The sequence below is a fragment of the Manis javanica genome, chromosome 14 (genome assembly GCF_040802235.1).
Source record: "Manis javanica isolate MJ-LG chromosome 14, MJ_LKY, whole genome shotgun sequence".
NCBI lineage: Eukaryota > Metazoa > Chordata > Mammalia > Pholidota > Manidae > Manis > Manis javanica.
Window position 1 is genome coordinate 84,918,017 of NC_133169.1, and position 21,739 is coordinate 84,939,755.

Genomic DNA, 21,739 nt, shown 5'->3' on the forward strand with positions numbered 1-21,739 from the left:
AGTTTTCTACAATATTGTATTGCTTATATTCCTCAGCCTTATCTTAGATGGGTAAAAAGAATTAAAAACAGAACCTAGCCACACAGCAGGTGTCGGAGATCATTACTGCAGAGGCCTCCCTGTTTGTCTTAAAGGAGGAGCTGTGCTTTCTGCCCACTTGCTCTCCTCCTAGACTGCACAGGGGCATTAAGTCACTCACGATATGTTGATAGGCCTGAGCTGAGTCCCAGGACTGACTGCTTCATTTACAAGTCTTAGCACAACCTTTTAAAATCTTTTAATGCAAGTCAAGAAATCAAAGCCAGAATGAAGGAGGGTGGGGTAGTACCCGAGAAACAGCAACTGACCCGGTGGCCAGGACAACCTGGGTTCCGGACCTGTGTCTCGAACTTGCCCTGCCTGTGAACCTTCCCCTTTCTAAGCCTCAGTTTTTGCATTTGTCAAGTGAAGGCGCTGGACTAGATGGGCAGTTCCAGTGGCCCACGGACTACTCCACCCCACAGATGGGCTACATCTCAATCAGGTGGAGAGATTTTGAAACGATAAGATTCCAGAACCTCACTCCCAGAGGCCCTGGTCAGGAACCAGGGCAAGTGCCCCCGGTGACTGGGATGCACAGCCAAGTTTCAGACCCAAGGACTCGATTTCTAGAACATAAACTTCGTCTGGGCAAGGACTCTGTCTTACCAAGTCTGTTTTCCTGTGCCTGACGGTGGTGGTGTTTCTCCTGCAAACAACCAACTATGTAAAATCCCATCCAGCAACTATGCCGGTGTGCTAGTGGTTCGTCACAGTTGCCCTAAATGGACAGCAGAGGGCGGTGTTGCATCAACAATGGCTATCTAATGGCCTTAGGCTTAATAAAACTGCTCCAAGCTGCCTCGCCTTCTCCTTCCGCATGTGCAGCAGGAACCAGCACACGGTGGGACCCAGAGTTGGCCCCTTTGTCCCACACCCCTCTGTGGCATTGCCCACACCTGCTGAGGAAGCAAGTGGCCTTCCAGGCACTCAGGGGCACTGATGCCCTTTGCAGCCTCCTCTGTAAACATTCACACACAGGCTCCAAGACCTAGTGCCACAGGGGCTCCCAGAACCTCTAAGGGCCTCAGACGGCCAAAGGCCGGAATCTCTGAGTCTTCAGCCAGCAAAGAACACTCACCATGACAAGTGTGAGGGCTCCCAACTCCGGAAGTGAGGCCTCCCCAAGTCTTAGGGACATCCAGCACTGAACAGAGGCCGACCCGGGAGCCGGAGACCAGGGCTTTGATGGTAATGTGAGGAAAGAGCCCATCTCTGAGAGAGAGCCCATTCCCTGAATGGAGGTCACTGTGCCTCTCTGGGACACAGGCAGCAGGGCTGTCACCGTCTAGGGCCTCCAGCCCGGGTGAGGGGCAGGAATGGGCCAAGTAAATCTCTGCTCAGCAGTAAACCCTCGGCAGCCGGGCAGAAGCTGAGCGGCGTCACCTGCACAGGCAGCCTCACCCAGATGAGCCAGGCCTACCTAAGGCAAGCCTGTGCTCGGTTCTCCGCATGGGGCCGCCCCTCCACACTTTCTGCTTGAGCTGTTTTTAGAAGTAGCCACACATCTTAGCACTGTTCCCCTCCTCCTGGATGAGCTGCCCCTACATCCCTGAGCTTCGAACTTGCTCTCACCCCTCAAGTCACAGAGGATTACTGGGAAATACAAAAAGCCTCTACCATGACTCTATACACCAAAATCACTAAAAGAGATCCAGGAAGGGAGAAGAACATGGGATGTGCGAACTGAACTGGCCCAAAGGAGTATCTGCAAGCCACTCACTTCCCATCTGTGGCATCAGAAGCCAGACAGGCGGAAGGGACTTGCCCAAGGTCTCACGGCAAGTTCCAGCAGACCGGCAGCAACGCCAGGCCTCCTGACTGCCAGGCATCCGCTCCATGTTCAGGAAGAGCCAGCCAGTCAGGATCAGCAGAGACAAGCCCCCGGGAAACAGCATTCCAGACACAAATGTTTCTTAAATGCAATCATACAGCATTTTCTTCCCTATCCAGTGAGCACACAGATGTCCTTAAAAAATATTAAAACAGCGTAGTATTTAAGGAATGCTGGGGAAATATCATGTGTGTGGCACTATAAAATGAGATCACAACTCAATCTTCAAAAACACAAAAAAGAAAGGCCTTGAGGGCATTATGTTAAGTAAAATAAGTAAAATAAGTTAAGTAAAATAAATCAGAGAAAGACAAATACTTACACGTGAACTTAGAAAAAAAAATTCAAGCTCATAGATACAGAGAAGAGATTGGTGGTTGCCAGAGGCAGGAGTAGGGGGTGGGCCCAATGGGTGAAGGGAGTCAAAAGGTTTTAACAAACTGCCAGTTAAAAAATGTATAAGCAAGTCATGGGGATATAAGGTACAGCATGGTGACTATAATGAATAATACCCTATTGCATATTTAAAAGTTGTTAAGAGAGAAGTTCTTAAAAGTTCTCATCACCAGAAAACAAAATCCTGTAACTATGTACAGTGACAGATGCTAACTAGACTTAGACTATGGTGATCATTTCACAATATACACACATATCAAATCATTATGCTGTACACCTGAAGCTAATACAATGTATCCAACATTAAACCTCAATAATATATACACACACAAAGAAAGAAAGGAATAATAATGTGGGGAGAAACTCCCGATTGCGGCCTCTCTTCCCAGAAGCCATGGGGCCTTCCTGACAGGCCCACACTGGCCATCAGTCACCACCTCACGGGAACTGGGGACAGACGGCCAGTGCCTGACGGCCGGTGCCCCTGCCTGCCCCCTCAGACCCTTTCCTTTGGCCTCTAAGGTGGTGGGGGGGACGAGGCAAGGACGAAGGAGCTGCTGCCCCACTTCCTGCAAAAAAGAACCACCTAACAGGAAGCAGAAGTGGGCTGCACTTGGGAAGTCACTCCCTTCCCCTTTCAGGGGGCGGCTGATGTGGGGGGAGATGTGTGGGGAGCAGTGGGGGAGACCTAAGTTCATCTCAAAATATGAACATTAACAGCTTGGCCTTCAACCCCCAAAACAGAGACCCCAGGCAAGCAAGCTCTAGCTTTCTCCACTGAAAACGGTGACAGCCATCCTATCACTTCATTCATAAGAAAGAGACCCTAATAACTTGGGGGTCAAAAAGCTAACTTGGAAGTGAGAATAGATGTTAGTGGGAATCCTGACTCTGCTGGTTATGTGACCTCGGGCAAATTACTCACCCCCTGGTCAATGTGCTTTCTGGGTCTGTTAGGTGGAATTAATACTGCATTTGTCTTTTGGGGCTCTGGTGAGGACTAAATAAATTGGAGCACAGGAAATGCTTACTTGGACAGTGCCAGCCGTGTAGCAAGCCTTCACTTTCAAGAGATGCAGGGGCCTCCATAGAAATGGAAGAGATGATGATGAAAAGAATATTATCTCATCTGTTCTCTAGCAAAGTGATCTCCTGGCAAAGGTCAACCTTGTAAGTGCTTGTGTCAAGCTGTAAAGGTGCTAGTGGACCATACACATTAAAAGGGAAGAAGAGGAAGGCGAAATAAGGTTGAAGTTATTGGTCTCCAGACCCACCTGTGAGCAGATCAGATACAGCCTGCACCCCGAGGCTCCCCCATACCTGCACCACTGCGGCGGGTGCTCATGTCTGCCACGTACGTCCACTCATTGGTTGCTGGGTTGTACTGCTCCACGGTGCTCAGGCATTGGCGGGAAGCCCCATCATAACCCCCGACAGCATATAACTTCCCTGGAACAGACAAAGCGGCTGCAGGTGGTGGCAGGGACCCTGTCATGGAACCAGAGCTTGGCTGAAACCCCACCTTTAACCCACGTGGGGCACCCTCACTTCCATTAGTTCAGGACCCATTTCCCCTGGGGGGATCACAGACCAGGCTAAGCATCCTTCACATTTCAGATTTCTCCTTCCTCTTAAGCTATGAGCTCCCTGAGGCAGTACTGAGCCTCTTTCTAAGTAAGCACCCAAAACACCCAGAAGAAAGCTATGGCCTGGTGCTGCTGGAGTTCAGCATACTCCTGCTGGCAAACTATGTTAGATCTTCTCCAGAACAAGACACCAAAGAGATGAGTAGCTAGAGAACCCCAGCTGTAGGCAGGCAGGCTGACTTTCTGGCTAAAGGCTCATACTAGTGGACAGAACATACGTGGAAAAATGGGAACCCAAATCCTGTCTTCACCACGGTTTGTACGCCATCCACATCCCAGCAAGTGGGACACGTGAATGGAGCCCTCTGTGCGCCCTCTGAGCTGGGGTGGATGGAACTGACCTGTAGGATCCCTTGTGATCTCTGAGCAATGCACAAGAGCCCTGAAGCACCATCACCATTTTAAACTAAAAATCCCATAAACTGTTATCCAAGGGCATCATTTCTTCCTGGGGCTTGGAGTGAGGTTGGGCAATGAGGCAGGAAATTGGCATTTGAACTCTGCCAGAGCAGAGATCCAAACATTTGGGGTCTAACATGTAGTCTCAGAATGCAGTGGGAGTGTGTGTGTGTGTGTGTGTGTGTGTGTGTGTGTGTGTGAACATGTAGTCTCAGAATGCAGTGGGAGAGGGTGTGTGTGTGTGTGTGTGTGTGTGTGTGTGAACATGTAGTCTCAGAATGCAGTGGGAGAGGGTATGTGTGTGTGTGTGTGTGTGTGTGTGTGTGAACATGTAGTCTCAGAATGCAGTGGGAGAGGGTGTGTGTGTGTGTGTGTGTGTGTGAACATGTAGTCTCAGAATGCAGTGGGAGAGGGTGTGTGTGTGTGTGTGTGTGTGTGTGTGTGTGTGTGAACATGTAGTCTCAGAATGAAGTGGGAGGGTGTGTGTGTGTGTGTGTGTGTGTGTGTGTGTGTGTGTGTGTGTGTGTGTGTGTCTGTGGGCCTCTGACCTACGGGGGATCATGGAGTTATAATGAGGATCTGAAACACCGCCAGATGGAAACCCACTTAACAGGGTTACTTAATCAAAAAATTTTTTGTCATTATGTGCTTTCTTAATGGAGAAATAACAAGAATACAACTATTAAGTGAAAATCTGCAATAGTTTCAAGTTAGAGATTTCCAGGTTCAAATTAGGCAAAACCATCAGAACTCTTGCCCTTCCAAATGTAAAATTATTTCTTCTTCTATCACTGAGCCTGGCTTTGTTTTCTGCCTCAGAGCCTTCTCGCCTGGCCCTCCCAAGGAAGGGGCACTTCCGCCCCAGTTCTGCCCTGAGCCACAGGGGAAAGCCTGGTGCAGCAGCTCCTCCACGGTGAGGCCTGGGGTGTGGAGGGAACGAGAGGCCCCTGAAGTTGCCCTGCAAACCCGACTCCCCATTACACCTGCTCTCCACTCTGTGCGAGCTTCTGCCTAGAGGCTGACCCTCACTGTCCCTTACCCTAAGTAGGGATTCTTCTGACAGCCAGCAGCAAATGGACCTGATTTCCGTACTTTCTCTTCCGGGGTCATTTGGGCCCTATCGCCATGGTAAGGGGATGATGAGGAGAGTACTGTGGAGACCATGAGGACAGCCATGCCTACAAGGCCCTGGCGAAGCTAAGTCCCCTCAGATCCTCCTCAACATTCTCATCAAAGCTGCAAGTTGGACTCTCTGCTGCTCCAAGGTGACCCACAGCCAAAAGAGCTTCAAATTCAGGATGGACAAGATAAAGAAATTTCCAGTCTGCCCTGGGCCCACAGGACATGCTCCAAAACACCACTTCTGCCATGCACACGACATGCTCACAGACCCTTTGTCCAGGGGAGAACTTCAAATCACTACCAGGAAGGCACCTCCTCTAATGCCCATCAACTGTTCCAACCCTGTGTCAGTCAAAGTTTCTCCTTGACTCTATTAACAGGGACTTGCTATTTTTAACCCCTACTCTATTGTTTGATATTTCTGGCTAAGCAACAAGGGGGGCAATGGGAAGGTGGCTAGACAAAGCACTTACAATTGGCAGGCATATCAATTTCTGTTCCACCAGGAGGAGGAGATTGCAAGAAACAATTTATTTTGGTAGGAGGACAAAATCCTTGCACTCACTAAGATGACTTGATTAGTATGTTAGAATAATGTGCTTTTAAATGAAAATTTATACTATACAATACTGGGACAGAGAAGTTCAGTGACAGAACAGAATCCTTCTATTAAAGTCTAAGTCACTGCACCCTATGCTCTCCCCACAGTGTGTGTGTGTACTTGTGCGTGCACATGTGAGAGCGTCTGCACACACGTCAAAATACACAGACACTCCAGCTAAATTCCCTCAGGACAGATTAACAAAGCAGTTCTGTCCCACAGAGTCTAACATTTTAGTCCAAATAATACTCTATGTTTTGATATGTTGAATTCACATACATTTTTAAACCTCTTCCCTATTAGCATCTACTAATGGCCTGAAGGAGGACAGCACAATAGACTGAGCACTGGGTTAGGAGTCATCTGGGCTTGAGAATTAGCTGCACTACTCCCTGATGTGGGGTACACCACTAACCCCCTGGGATTCATTTGGGAAATGGAGACAATCTAAGCCCTGCCTAGCTCCTTTAAGACGGTCTTAGGAGCAACGCGAGAAAGTGGATGCAAAGCTGTTTATAAATTACAGCGCACTCCTACCAGGCCCCAGATAGCACCACTCCCTTCTGTCACCCTGCCCACCTTTCCTGACCCCAACCTGCCCTGCAGTAACAGTAACGAGCCTGGAGGTGCCCACCTCACTAGAGGCTCTGTTAACATTCAACATATGAATATGAGGACAAACTTAATTAGACACAGTTAACTCTCACCCCACTGCCTTATGCGCCTGGGTTATATCCTGACTCTGGATTCCCCAACGTGTAACAGAGCTACTGACAAGTGGCCACAGCGACACGCAGGTGTTACCCCTTGGGCACCTCGAATGCTCCCCAATGCAGCTGGCCCTTGCTAGCCTCGGGCCAGCACCTTGACCTCTCTGCGTCCCAGCTTTCCTCATCCGTCCAATCAGGATGCTGGTGTCTGACTCAGGGTGGTGACAGCAGGAATGGAGCCAGGGCACCAGGCTGCAGCAGGGGAGGGCTGCCTCCCAAAGCTGCTCCTCACCTTCCACGACGCCCACACCCACACTGCTCCGCCGTGTGTTCATCGGGGCCACAAAGAACCACTCGTTGGTCTTGTAGCTGTAGGCTTCCACTGATGCTAGGCCTAGGAGACAAGAGACTCGTGAGATTGCTGTGGCACCAGACCTCACCCTGCTGTACCAAGTAACAATGAGGGTCAGGGAAGAGGCCTGACCTGAGGGCTAGGATCCTGGGTGTAAGGCTCAGCACCGCCTCTGCCCGGCCAGGAAACATGACTGCAGTGAGACCTCAGGCCACTGAGACCTGACTTAGGGTGCACTGCGACACACGGATCTAACTGAACTGCCCTGAGAAACTACAAAACAGAATAAAAACCTGAAGGTGCCCCATAGCACACCTACTCCAACCCCCTTTTCCCTTGTCTTCCTTTACCTGGAAAGATGGAAAGCTGAAAACTTGCCTTCCCAGACTCCACAGCGGTGACCAAGCCAATGAGATCTAAGCAGATGTCTGATGGGCATTTCTGAAATAGACTTTTTTTTTTCCTGATATAGGTACCATCCCTCTGCCTGTTGCTACCTGGAACACAAATGTGCTGGCTGGAGCTGTAGCAGCTATCTTGTGATCAGGAGGATAAGGCCAGCAGGCTTTTAAAGAACTTGGCCCCAATATCCTCGAGCAACCAGACCAAGTCAGCAACTGCCAATTCCGGACTTCTTGTTCATCGGTAAAACAGTATCTTTCATTTGCTGAAGCCACAGTTTATGAGGTTTTCTACTTACAGGCAAAAGCAAAAGAAACAATGTCCAATGCCCTTTTGTTCTCTTTATTCTCAGGTCCCACTCACTAGAGGCAGCCTCAGAGGGGCTATAGACCCCAGAATTATATGAGTGAGGCTGGGAAAAGTTACTAATTGGTGAAGACACAAATGAAAATTCAGGAAAGTAAAAAATGTTGTTTCTCACATCCCTGGGGACCAAAGGATATCATTTTAGTTTAACAGAATTTATCTTCAGAGACATCCACCTGGAGATATAAGGGGAGATGAGATAATCTCTCCAAGTCCACGTTCACTAGCAGTTTCTGACTCAAACTTTGAAGCCAGAAAGAAGCCAGGAGCAAGGGGGGTGCTCCTGCAGAGGCACAGCCTTGCAGAGCTTCAGTAGGGCAGTACAAAGGGCAAGGGACAAAAACCGCACGGCCTGAACCAGGTCTCTCCCCACGGCTGGGCCTCGGTTCCCTCGTCTGTCTGGTGGAGGGTTCAGACTATACCTGAGACACCCTCCAGCCGAGCATGCTCTCTAAGTCCTGTCTTCTGAATAAATGGGCTCCTGAAACACTGGAAAGGAGGAAATGGCCTCGTCTGAGAGTAAGGCCCTTCCAAGAGCTCTAGAAATGGCAGCATGCAGACAGTCATGTACTCTGCGTGCAGGAAGCCTGGCTCTGGCTCCCACACCAGGAAGGCAGGAAGGATGGGTATGCTCTTGGGGCAGTCCCTACAGATGGACAGGTTGGCCCGAGGCCTGCTGAGCAAACCAGGGTTGCATGGAGGGTATGTCCCAGGCTGAGAGGAGTGGAGACTGAGTCCTAGACCTACCAGTACTGCCATCAAAGCCCCCGACGGCGTAGAGCAGGTCGTTGAGTACAGCCGCGCCCAGCGTGCTCCGGCGCTCCTGCATGCTGGCGATGGACGTCCACTGGTCCTTCACACCATCGTACACGTCCACTGTCCGCACACGCAGTGAGCCATTGAACCCGCCCACAGCATACACGTGGCCGGCCATGAACACCACACCTGAGGCACAGGAAACCAGGCATCAAGGTCATCTCAGGAGGCTGATGGCTGGCTCATGCAAGTGAGTGGCAGTGTGGGAGCCAGGCAGGCACATGAATGGCTCGCCACAGAAGGTGATCTCCAAGGTTAGATACTTGGGAGCCATCATGGAGTGTATTCTATTTTGTTTCATATTTGCTCATCTAATGTTCGACTCAAGCAAATACTTGGATCAGCTTCATGTGCATAAAGACATAAGAACTGACCCCAGAAGGGGCAGCCAGAAATCAGGCAGGAGGGGTAGGGAGAGGAAGAGAGCCTAATGTAGATGTCCGTGGGAACGAGGAGCAGGGCACGGTGGCCGACGTCACACTGAGACGAGCGGGGAACAGGCAGGCTGCCGAGGGAGGGGTGGGCTGCTCACCTGCCCTGCACCTCCTAGAGGGGAGCTCGGCGATCTGGTCCCAGCGGTCCTCCTCGAAGTCATAGCGCTCCACGCTGCGGATCGCCTTGGGCGCCTGGCCACCGACCACGATCATGACCTCCAGAAACACAAGGGGACGTCAGCTGGGTCTCCCCGACCTCCAGGTTCAGTGACCCAGTCCTTGGTACTTGCGCATGCTAACTTCCCTGGGTCCGTGGATGATCTGAGAGGCCAGTTTACAGAGCTACATACATGAAGATGCTGCCCCTAATCACCAATCGGTGTGACTATCAAGAAACGTCTAACGAGCATCTTCCCACAATCACTACACTTCCCAAAAGCCCCTGCTCAGGCCTACGTAAGAACAGCCATTCAGGACATATGCATTCTCAGTGACCTCAAGGATTTAGGGTGAAGGGACCAAATTTTACATCAAAACAAAATATCCCAAAATACATACCAAAACTTCAATATATTTTAGAATAGAGGGCAAAATGTGGGTCCATTTTTAAGGTAAAATCACTTTTTAAATATTTCTGACTGCGGGGGGCACTTATTCATTACAGAATGGGAAAAAATTTGTGAACCATTGCTTTGTGGTGGTTACCACAAGAATGTATTTAGCTGATGATGTTCTGAAGAACAGTTCTAACGGTACTATTTCCAAAGTAAGGTAGTAGCTATCACTGCAGCCACTGTGTGAAGTGTGCTGTCATTTGCTTGTCACCGTAACTCTGTGACATAGACATCCATATGGACAGATGAGGGAAGTAAAGCTCAGAGAACACATGTAAATAACCCAAGGTCACACAGCTAAGAGTGGCAGAACAAACACCCAGAGCCTAGTCTACGCAACACAGAGGTGAGGCCAGCCCCACCTAGAGTCTCCCTCTAGACCCAGAGTTCCATGCAAAGACAGCTCACTACATGTTTTTCAAACTGCAGGTCCCATTTCACTAGTGGGTCATAAGATCGACATAATGGATTGTGACCAGCATACTTCTAATACAACAGCACAGAAAATAGAGTAAGGGTATTATTTCATGAAGTATTTGTTCAGGTTATACATACATGTGTGTGTTTCGTGGATAGCAATTTAAACATTTCTCAGTGTAAGATGTAGTCAAAAACAAATAAGTAAACAAAAGCCACTGCTCTGTGATAACAGAACTGCAGTCCTTAACTATTGTATACTTACTGTTGTGACTTTTGTCATATGTTAATAAAAATTAAAGTAACAAAGTTAACAATAGTTTACATATTTAAAAAAACTTGTGCAAATTGATGGCTGTGCTCATAATGGTATCACTTTCACTCATTGGCATTCCAATCTGTTTTCTTAAGTGGAGAGAAAGGGGTGGAAGTCATAGGCAGACAATTAATGTAATCAACAGACCTGTAGGCCTGTTTCAGTCACCCCAGTGGTTCTCAAACTTCAGTGTGCACCAAAATCACCTTGAGAGCTTGTTAAAACATGAATTGTTCAGCCCTACCTGCCCCCTGCACCCCCTCAAACCCCACCACACCCAGAGTTTGATTCAATAAGTTCACAGGGGAAACAAGAAACTGCATTTCTAACAAGTTTCCAGTTGATGCTGATGTTGCTTTTCCAGAATTCATACTTTGAAAATTAGCCACTTTTAACCCATGGACCATAGGGATTGACTGATGGTGTTCCATAAAAATTTTTTGCTTTTATGAATTATCATAGTGCTCTTTACTTCCCCACAAAACATTTTGAGGGGAAAGGATTGGTGATCAAAATCTGTGGCATGCACTCCCAGGAGAGCAAACCTCAGGTGACCAGTATCTACAACCATTGCTCAAGATCATTTATGCCCCAGATAATTCCAGATACAGGTTCACCCACTGCCCATGGGGGTGGTCACTGGTCATCAGTCCACAGCTGCCTGTGGCCAACTATGGGTCACCAATGCTCAAACACTCAGAATTCAGTTCTGACGTCTGGAACATCTCAAAGGAACACAGGATCCACAGTCCAGGCTTAGAGCTGTCGCGCCTTCTGGAAACAGACATTCCGCATTTGACTGTCCTTCATGCCTCGGCTCAAAAGGTCCACTGCTTTGTTTCAAGAGCAGTCCTTTCCAGAGAAAGGCTGGACTCTACACTACTTCCCATTCGTAACTCTTTGCTTAGAGAGGCATCCATGAACAGTTCAAGGGGGATGTTAATGAACACAGCCTCTTGGTAAACTTTAGACAACGCCCGGCTTACTCCTGCAGACTTGTCCTGCATTTATGAACATACCTAGAACTGGTCCTCTGGCTTTGAATTGGTAAAGATAAAATGAAAGCAAAATCTTGCAAGGATTTTCCTTGAAATCTGGTTTGGAGAACTGAATAAGAATAAAACTAGTTTTTAGGTTTTCTTCTGCATGACCACAGGTGCCCAACACCCTCACACATACTGTTCCTGCTCCTTAAAACATTCTTCCCCCTTTCTGATCCCTCTGCTTTAACACCTGAGTATCTTTCAGGTCTCAGTTTATATGTTGCTTCCTCCAAGAAGACCCCTCTGACCTCCTAATGTGAGGTACATGTTCCTTATCTGAAATCACACATGCCCTGTGTCTCCCATTAAAACTGCCCCCACATTATGTGTAACTGTCTAGCAACTTGTCTCTCTTCCTAGATGGTGAGCTCTGCCAGGGTAGAAAATGTGTCTGCCTCAGTCACCAAGATAGCCCCAGACCTCACGGTTCCCTAGGCAAAAGCGAGGATTCAAATATTTATTTGGAATAAAGAATGAATGAATAGTAAATAGAACAAGGAATTAGATGAAAAAACAATACACAGTTAAATGGGTAAAAAAAAATTCACCAGAATGTCACTTTCTTGGGTTAAGTAAGACATGTTGGACACCAGATTACAACTCTGAGGACAGAATTTGAAGAAATTAATAAAATAAAAAAGGAGCTTTTCCCATGTCTTGACTCAACCACCAAAAGAAAGGCTGATTATTCTTTGCACAAGCTATTGGACTTCTATAAATAAAAAAAGGCAAAGCCCCCTTTTCAGAGAACCTCACCATGCCCCTGAAACCATCTCCACCAAAGTACGGAGGTACATTCACAATAGGGAAAAACCAGCACTCATCTCTGAGAATCTTCATAGTAACACAGAAACAATATTATAGAAATGAAAGAATTTTAATATTAAAGTAAAACCTGAGTAGTCAGGTAAAAATAATAACAGGACAAGGTTTTCAAACTAATCTTGCCTTTGAGCCACAAAACCACTGGTGAGAGGTGAGTTTCAATATTCAAAATTTATACCATGATCTGGGAAGAGCAGTTAGGTGGTTTTGTTGGATAGAACCACTGGTTTCTGAAAATGTGGAGGCAGCTCAAAGCAGAGGGAGGAATAGGTATACTTTCTGCTTCTCTCACAAGCACAAGAAATTCAATTTCTATGGCCATGATACAAGGAACACTACACGCATCATTGTGTAATCATGTAGAGTGAGAAGAATAAGCTTTCTATCTTGAATACTAATGGATGGTTGTTTCCATAGATACTGATCTTAGCAACCCATTAGACAAAATGAGTACTTTCCAAAGCCTACATGTATTACATCTCCAGAATTGTAAACCTCTAGCTACTCAGGAAGATCATAGGATGTCAAGGTAAGAAGAGACTTGAACCATTCGGTGCTACAAGCCCTCATTTTACATTTCCAGAAATCCAGAGGCCCAGTTTGTTCAATAGGCATATTTCTCTCTTTCCCCCAAACCCCTAAATCCCAATTTGCTCAGGATTTGTAATACCTATACTAGAAATTACTGAATCAAATCAACTTATTTAATGATCACTATTTTTAACATTTGTCCTTCAAGGTAACCCTGAGTAAAGACTACTAGTGATCATATGAGAATCAAACTCAAGAAGTGGTCCAAGTAACAATTATGCTAGAGCAGACACAATATAATCACACACAAGACCTGCAATGCACTTGGGAGTGCTGCGGGGCAGCTCAGGGTCCTGACCCCAAGTCCTGGTTGTCAGCACTGAAGGCTGCAGAAGTTTTGCTGGATAGAGAATTCTGGTTGACAAAATACAGGTGAGCCAGACTCGACTATGGGCAGATCTCACTCTCATTTTGGAACATCAAATGGCCATTTACTTTAGGGAGATTAGTGAGAGCATAGAAAGACTACCTGATTCCTCAGGAAGGAAATTTCACTCAGCATAACAAGATGGTTTTTAAATATATATATAATATATCTCTTCCACATGGATGGTTCTGACTACCAATGTGACTGCGGGAGTGAAAGCATGTCGGGTCCCTCCTCACGATATGATAACATCTCTGTATCTGGGAGCAGCAGGTGGACAGAGCAGGGCTTTCTGGCCCACTTGCGGACCAAGACCCTAACCCTGACCCGTAAGTCATTAGACTCTCTGCTAGGGTGAGAGGAACGTCCTGGGCTCTGCACGTTTTTTCCATCATGCAAAAGTAGAGCGTGTATCCAAACTCTCTTCCATGACCGGTGAGCTGGGCAGAAGGCAGGCCCAGCCAGTCGGTCCCTCGGGCCAGGGCAGGAAGTGAGAGTCTCTCTTACCCTGGTGCGTGGGGCCGCAGGGCTAACACCAAAACTTCATCCGAAGAAGCATGTCGAGGTTGAAGCAGAAGACTTGTCCCAGCAGGTTTCTGAGCAACAGGTGCTCTAGGCAAAGACTGACAGCCAAGGTGCAGAGACAGCAGTGGTTGGAGAGCCAGCAATGCAAAAGCAAGATCCAGGGAGGCGGGAAGGGGAGAGAAGGTGGACTTTGGAGTCCAACACACCTGGGCTCAAATATCAGCCCAGTCACTATATAGCTGTGTGACCACGGGCAAGGCACTCAACCTTGCTAAGCCTCACTTTCATCACCTGTAATATCAGGATAATAGGACTTTTCTCCTATGGGGGGTCAGGAGGCTTAAATGATACAAAACACTTAGCACAGTGCTTGGTATATAGCACACACTAAATGTTAGTTTCTGTTATGCAATCGACACCAGCATCATTACTATTGCTCAAAGCAGTTGCTAAAAAACAGACTCCCAATACTGTAGAAAAGGACAGTTATGATCTTTGAATGGGAGAGTGAGCACCACTAATTCCAGGGTGATGATGGGGCCTTTTCAGGACTCCGGGTGTTTCCCAGGTGTGACCTGGGACCATTTAAAGGCCCAAGATGGAAGAAGAGTGGTGCCCAGCCAGGGACCTGGCCCAGGTGGGAAGTCATCCTACCCACCTTGCCAGCAGCCTTATTTCCAGCTTCATCTGCTAAAAGCAGGGCAGCCCGACTCAGAAGGAAGCCACCCACATCCGGCCCAAATGGCTTTTTGGTGTCATTTTTAAAAAACTGAATAGAGTTGTCAACTGAACTGAAATGGCAGTGGGAAGCGCCAGGCTCAGTACATCTCCAAAAGGTTCATTTGCATCTTCCTGGAGCCTCATTTCGCTGCTGCCATCTGTGGACAGGGTAACGTAGGAGTGCTTCCAGTGGCTGGGAGACAGCCTCTGGTTGTCCATGGCAACCCAGCCCCAGGGAAAGTGCTGGGCGGTGACTGTGTGGGAGCCCAGATGATGCTATTAGCTGCTCCAGCTGGAACATGTCAGTATGATCTGTGCATGCATGGCTCAGAAGCAAGCACCCTTATTAGCTTCTGCAGCTATCTCAAGGCAGAGTCCTATTTCCTTCAGGGAGGGGGCTTGGCCGGCAACCAATTGCTAAGAACAGTCCAAATCTCTCTCCACCAGTGTGTTTCTCAAAGTTGGCTCTATCAGAAAGCCTATCCGGACCGAATTCCCAGCACTGAACTGCGAGCCCAAACTGCTGCCCTTGGAATTCCCGTGGCTGCTCCTCCAATCAACCCAGTGATCTCCTAATTTGGCTTCTTCTTCCACTTATTTGGCCACTGATATATTTCCATCTTACTTTTGCAAAGGGACTTCTTAAAATTAAAAGTCCCAGAGGGCAGAAATCAAGTTTCTTTCCACACAGTACCCAGCTAAAATTCTTTTGTGAAATTTGGAGGTAGTATAATAGAATCATTTAAAAGTACAGGGTCTGGAGTCAGTCATCCTGGGCTTAAATCTCAGCATGGCTATTTATTAGCTGTGCTTTAAAGATACATAACAAATTCTTTGATACTCCTCCATTTAAGAGATGGAACTTAATTTCCCTCCCCTTGAGTGTGAGCTGGACTTACTGACCTGCACCTACCAAATAAAACACAGCAGAAGTGATGGACACCGCTAGGAAAGGAGACTATGAAAAGACTGCAGCTTCTGTCTTAGGCCTGCTCTCTCATTGTCTTGCCGTAGAATCACTCACTGCCGCATCACGAGAACGCTCAAGCAGCTTATGAAGAGGCCAGCAGGGTGAGGAACTGAGGCCTGTAAGAAACTACGAGAGTGAACTTAGAATCAGATCCTTCCCAAACAAGCCTTGAGATGACTGCAGCCCCAACCAACAGCTCAGCTACCACTCCACGAGAGGCCTGGGCTAGGAGGACCCAGCTAGGCCGCTCTGGGATCCTGCCCGCTGAAATGGCAAGATAATAAACATGTGTTGTGTTAAGACACCAAGGTCAGGATAATTTGAAATGCAGAAATGGAACAGTAATACATAATGAATAGGTGATATAACACAAGATCCAGTTTCCTCATGCATAAAATGGGGATATTTTACAGTTATGAAAATCCTGTAGGATAACAAATGTAAATCACTTAGCCCAGCGCCTGGCACATGCTAAGTGCTCAGCAATCAAGATCTGCTTTTATCATCATTGTAGAGTCTGTACTGTGTAGTGGTCAAAAGCATAGGCTTTGAGTTGGCCAGACCCAGATCCGAGCCCTCATGTCGCTACTTAGCTGTGAAACCCTGGGCAAGCCATTCAAACTCACTGAATCTCAATTTTCTCCAACACTGAAACTTCAGAGTTGTTATAAAGATGAAATAAGATAATATACATAAAGTGCTTTGCCTAAGACACATGGAGGCTGTATTTAAACAATCCTGCTTATATCACCATCCATGTCTTTGGTGATAAGGACAATGACCCAGGGAAGCAGCAGAACACAGAGCAAAAATTACTCTGAGTGACCATCAGAAGTTGAGCCAGCTCCCCTGCGGCCATCTAAACCAGTTCCCAGATGTTCACTCTCACAGACTTGCATTTGACCCTGGAGACAGCTTAGGCCTCAGCTCCTGCAGAAAGCTCTCCCCAACCCCTTGCCCCTCTCTGAGCAACTATGAGCATCTTGTCCCAACCTCCACTGTGTCACTGACACTGTCCATTGTAATTGTCCTTTTTATATCTGTCTCCCTTCCCCCTAGTCTGGAGCACCTTGGGGAAGGTACCAGCTCATGTGAGTCATTGTGGAAGCAGCACCTGGCCCAGTGCCTGGCAGTTAGTGACATCTCAGTGGAAATGTGTTGGATGAGTTAATTGATAAATCAGTGAGTTAATGCATGCATGATCGTTTATAGTTTATTGCTGGTGTTTTATTTATTTATTTTTTTAGTCTAAGTGTTTCACAGTCTGTTTAATCCTCCCAGGAATGACAACTAGATTCGTTCAATACTGGCCTTGCGGGCTGAACCAAATGTTCTAGGGTCAGAGTACATTAGTGATCAAGGGAAGACATGAAGTAGGACACAATCCCCACTACATCCATGCAAAAACACATGTATGAATATTGACAAGCACTGGAAAACAATTAGGGGTAATAGAAATGGTTCATACTAATCTCCATGAGATTATTTCTTCTTTAAACATCTCTCTCTTCCATTCATGAAAATGTTTACTACTGCTCACCGTGTGCCTGACTCCAGGCTGTGGGCCTAGGCCACAGACAAATGAGGCTTGCCATCATGGAACCTCAAGTTTAGTGGAGGAGATATTCTAGAAGAGACCCCTAAACACCTCCCAGAAGTGTCAACCTAGGACACTCAGTCATCTCCTGGAACTACCATCCCTGTTTTTCAGAAACCCGCAAAGTGATCACCAACATGACATCTCCATCTTCAATTAAATAACTTTTCTTATCAATTGCACTTTTACACATTAGCAGTAAACTATTAGAAATTAGCATTTAAAGAAAAAAACATTTATAGTAGCATCAAAAACTATGAAATATCTAAGTATCAGTCTAATAAAAGACATGTAATACCCATACACTAAAAGCTAAAATGTTGCTAAGAGAAATTAAAGGAGACCTAAATATATGGAGATATATATACCATGTTCATGGATCAGAAAATTTAGTACAGTAACTACCCTTTCTGTGGTTCCACTTTCCTTGGTTTCATTTACCCTCAGTCAACCATGGTCTGGAGGCAGATGATCCTCCTTCAGACCTGTCATCAGAAGGTCAGCAGTAGCCTAATGCTCCATCCCTATGCCTGTGTCATTCACCCCACATCATCTCATCACAGAGGCATTTTGTCATCTCAAATCATCACAAGAAGGGTGAGTACAGTATAATAAGATGTTTTGAAAGAGAGACCACATTCATGTAACTTTTATACAAGATATTATTGCAATTGTTCTATTTTATTATTAGTTATTGTTGTTACTCTCTTATTGTACCTAATTTATAAATTGAGCTTTATCATAGGTATGCATACATAGAAAAAAACATAGTATATATAGAGTTCAGGGCTATCTACAATTTCAGGCATCTACTGGGGGTCTTGGGACATATCCCCCCATGGATAAGGGGAGACTACTGTACTGTTAATACGCCAATTCCCCACAACCGATCTAAAAATTCAGTGTAATCCCTATCAAAATCCCCATAGGCTTTTTTGTAGAAATAGGCTAGCTGGGTCTAATAGATAAATGGACATCCAAAGGACCTAAAATAACAGAAAATGACTTTGAAGAACAAAATTCACACTACCTGATTCCAAGACTTATTATAAAGCTAGTAATCAAGACAATATGGTTTTGGTGTAAAGATCGACAAATAGATAAGAGAAACAAAATAGAGTCTGGAAACAGACCAATACATATACAGTCCATCATTTACAACAACGGTGCCCAAGTAATTCAATGGAAAAATGAGACTCCATCAAATGCCATAGCAAAACAAGACATTCAAATACAAAATAACTGAACCTTAACCTTTATCTCACACACCATATTAAAAAAGAATATTGAAATGAATCACAGACCTAAATGTAAAATCTATTACTTTAAAATTCTAGAAGAAAGCATAGGAAAAAATCTCTGTGATCTTAGATTAGGCAAACATTTTTTTAGAGGGAACAAAAAATATGTAAATCGTAACACAAAAAATTGATAAAATTAAAAACTTCCGCTCTCTCAAAGATATTGCTAAGAAAATGAAAAGACAAGGCACAGGTTAGGAGAAAATATTTGCAAAATATATATCTGATAAAAGACTTTGAATCCACAATATAAAGAACTTACAATTCAGTAAGAAAATAACTGAATTATTTAAATGGGAAAAACATTTGAACAGTGACTTCACCAAAGATACACAGATGGCAAATAAGGACACGAAAAGATATTGAACATCTTTAGTCACTAGAGAAATGCAAATTAAGAACAAATTGAGATACCACTACATATACCTACTAGAATGGCCAAATTTTTTAAACATATGATATAGTGGTGAGTCTGTAGAGTAACTGGAACTCTCATACATTGCTGATGGGAATGCAGAATCGTACAGCCATCTTGGAAAAGCCGTCTGGCAATTTCTTATAAAGTTAAACATACACTTACCATGCAACCCAGAAGTCTTACTCCTAGGTATTTACCCAAGAGAAATTACAACATATGTCCACACAAAGAACTGTAAGCTTATTTGTAATAGCCAACACTGGACACCCAAATGTCCATCAACCAGAGAATGGATAAACAAATTACAAAGAAAGGGCATCCATACAATGGAATGTTACTTAGCAATAAAAAGGCATGAACTCCTGATAGGTGCACCAACATGGATGAATCTCAAATGCATTTTGCTAAGAGAGAGAAGGCAAGCTCAGAAGGCTGTATACGGCATGAATCCATTTCTATGACATTCTAGAAAAGGCAAAAACTACAAGGACAACAATCAGATCAGTAGTAGCCAGGAGCTGGGTGTGGAAGAAGGGATCTGAATGCAAAGCAGCACAAGGGAACTTTCTGGAGTGATTAAAATATTCTATATTTTGATTAATATAGTGGTTACATGACTATATGCATTTGTCAAAATTCATCAAATTGCATCATTAAAAAGAACTAATTTTACTGCAAAATTATTATACCTCAATAAATATGAAATTTAAAAGAAAACAACCTGGGGTTTTCATAATGGGGGAAGTATGCATGTGGAGGGGCAGAAGGTATATGGGAAATCTCTATACCTTCCCCTAATTTTGCTGTGAACCTAAAACTGCTCTAAAAATATAAAGTCTTGATTTTTTTTAAAGTAGTAAATGTACTGGAAATGCATCTCTTAAGGAAATGGATGGGACGTTACAGTGCTCTAAGTAAAGGAGATTTTGATGATTACAAAAATAAAGAAGGAAAAGAAAGGAGTCCTTTTCATCTGCACTGAAACCTGAACCTGTCCTTGAGAGGCAGTTTGGTATAAGAGGAAAAGCACAGGCATTAGGGTGGAACAGACTTTGGTGTAAACCCCAGCTCTGTACTTAACTAGCTGCGTAACTGGGCAACTTAATCTCTCTGAGGAAACAGTAAAACAGGGCTATGAATAGTGCTGACCTATTACTGTCATGATTTATGAATCATTACAAATGCAATAATCCTCAAGTGATAGTATCCCTCAGCACATTCCTCAAACGAAGAGTGGAGATCCTGTCATTAATTTAAGTGCCTAAACAATGGTGACAGTAGAATTTGAGAAGTAGGTTGGACGGTAGAACCTTAAATCACTCAAGGATTAAAGTCAGGAGAACAATGAGGCCAAGGGTGGCAATTCTTCCTTTTTTTTAAATTCCTTCAACAGATTCAAAGGAACTCTTGGTTCTAGCTGCCTGCAGAAGGCTGTGTGCCCAGGAATCTAAACATTTTCATTCTGAAAATAAATGGTTCCTACAGAGTAGAGGTAGCGGGGGACAGCTTTCGCCACCTGAAACACAGGGTGTCCTTTTCTCAACGACACACTCATTGTCCAAAGGGGAGGAGGGGAGCGCAACATGCTTGGACAGGCTCAGACACGCACTTGGCTTTGATTTCTAAAACTGACTTTAGTGGGTTTATGTGGTAAAAAGCTAGATATAGAGTCTAGAAAAGGTGAGGTCACTGGGTATGGTCTCCATGCAAAGAAACTGGGCCAGCTTTGCACCTTAGCTCCAGAATACACTCTCCAGGAAAAGATGTAAGTGACCTGGTATCATAGAGTATGAGAACCTCAGTTTCCAAAGAGAAAAGCCACCAAGACACACAACAATGCCAGCTGAAAACTCAGGGTATATGAAGCCTCCTCCACAAAAAACAACAGTACAGCTTAGAATCAATATTCTCAAGACCCAACCTGGCGGGAATTCAGATCATAGTGAAGGTGGTATTCAAATCAATGGGGGAAAGGGAGATCATTCAGTACAATAACTTTGGGGCAACTGACTCATCATTTGCAATTATTTCAAATAAAACTGGATTCCTACCCTCCTCCTTACAACAAAATAAGTTCTAAGTACATCGAAGATGCTAATGTAAAACAGAAATCATGAAAGTACTTGAAAACATGGGAGCGTTTTCTAAAGATTTCTTCTTTTTCTAGAGATCATTTATTTCAATTATTTTTTAAATCTGAGAGTAGGGAAAACATTTCTAAGCATGATACAAAACCCAAGCTATAAATCAAACGATAGGTCAATTTGACTACTTAAAAACTGTTTCTGGGGGTTCAAAAAATGGTACAAATTTAGAAGCAAACCACAAACTAAGAAAAATATTTAAAATACATACAAAGGTATACTCTCTTTAAAGCAAGAAGAACCCTTAAAAACCATTATTGAAAAACACACAGCCCAACAGAATGGCCAAAGGACATGAACAGAGAATTTCCCGCCCCTCCAAAATACAAATGCCAACAATCATATGAAACCAAGATTAATCTCCCTTAACAATTAAAGAAATACAAACTAAAACAAGATGCCATCTCTTAAAGAATATTTGAGACACAAATGTTTATAATACAAAAAAAGTGGAAAGTATTGCAAGGCCCACAATACTGGCCCACTATAAATAATAGTACATAAATATAATTAAATACCAGGTACTGTTGGAATTTAAATGCTGATTTTGCTTATTCTGATAACAATGAAAGCAATCTGTAGCATATGATTGAATAGGAGAACAAAATTTCAATCTGTGTAGCAAGGTTCCATTTATCTAAAAAGTGTAATTTTTATCTATTTGTGAATAAGTGCACAGAGATATGTCTGGAAGAAAATTTACCAAAATGACAGCAGTGATTGCCCCTGGGTGGA

At 45.0% G+C, this 21,739-nt stretch overlaps 1 protein-coding gene across 17 annotated transcripts in view; it reads right to left on the reverse strand.

The window, feature by feature from the left end:
- KLHL3 (kelch like family member 3) overlaps positions 1 to 21,739 on the reverse strand; it is a 157,093-nt gene that overhangs the window by 10,830 nt on the left and 124,524 nt on the right. For all 17 annotated transcript variants that reach the window (XM_037015909.2, XM_037015916.2, XM_073221689.1 and 14 more), the window contains 4 exons: positions 9,255 to 9,372; positions 8,654 to 8,851; positions 7,079 to 7,180; positions 3,629 to 3,757 (listed from right to left, as the gene is read on the reverse strand). In XM_037015909.2, the coding sequence (XP_036871804.1) occupies positions 3,629 to 3,757; positions 7,079 to 7,180; positions 8,654 to 8,851; positions 9,255 to 9,372 (547 nt within the window). The remainder of the gene's footprint in view (positions 1 to 3,628; positions 3,758 to 7,078; positions 7,181 to 8,653; positions 8,852 to 9,254; positions 9,373 to 21,739) is intronic.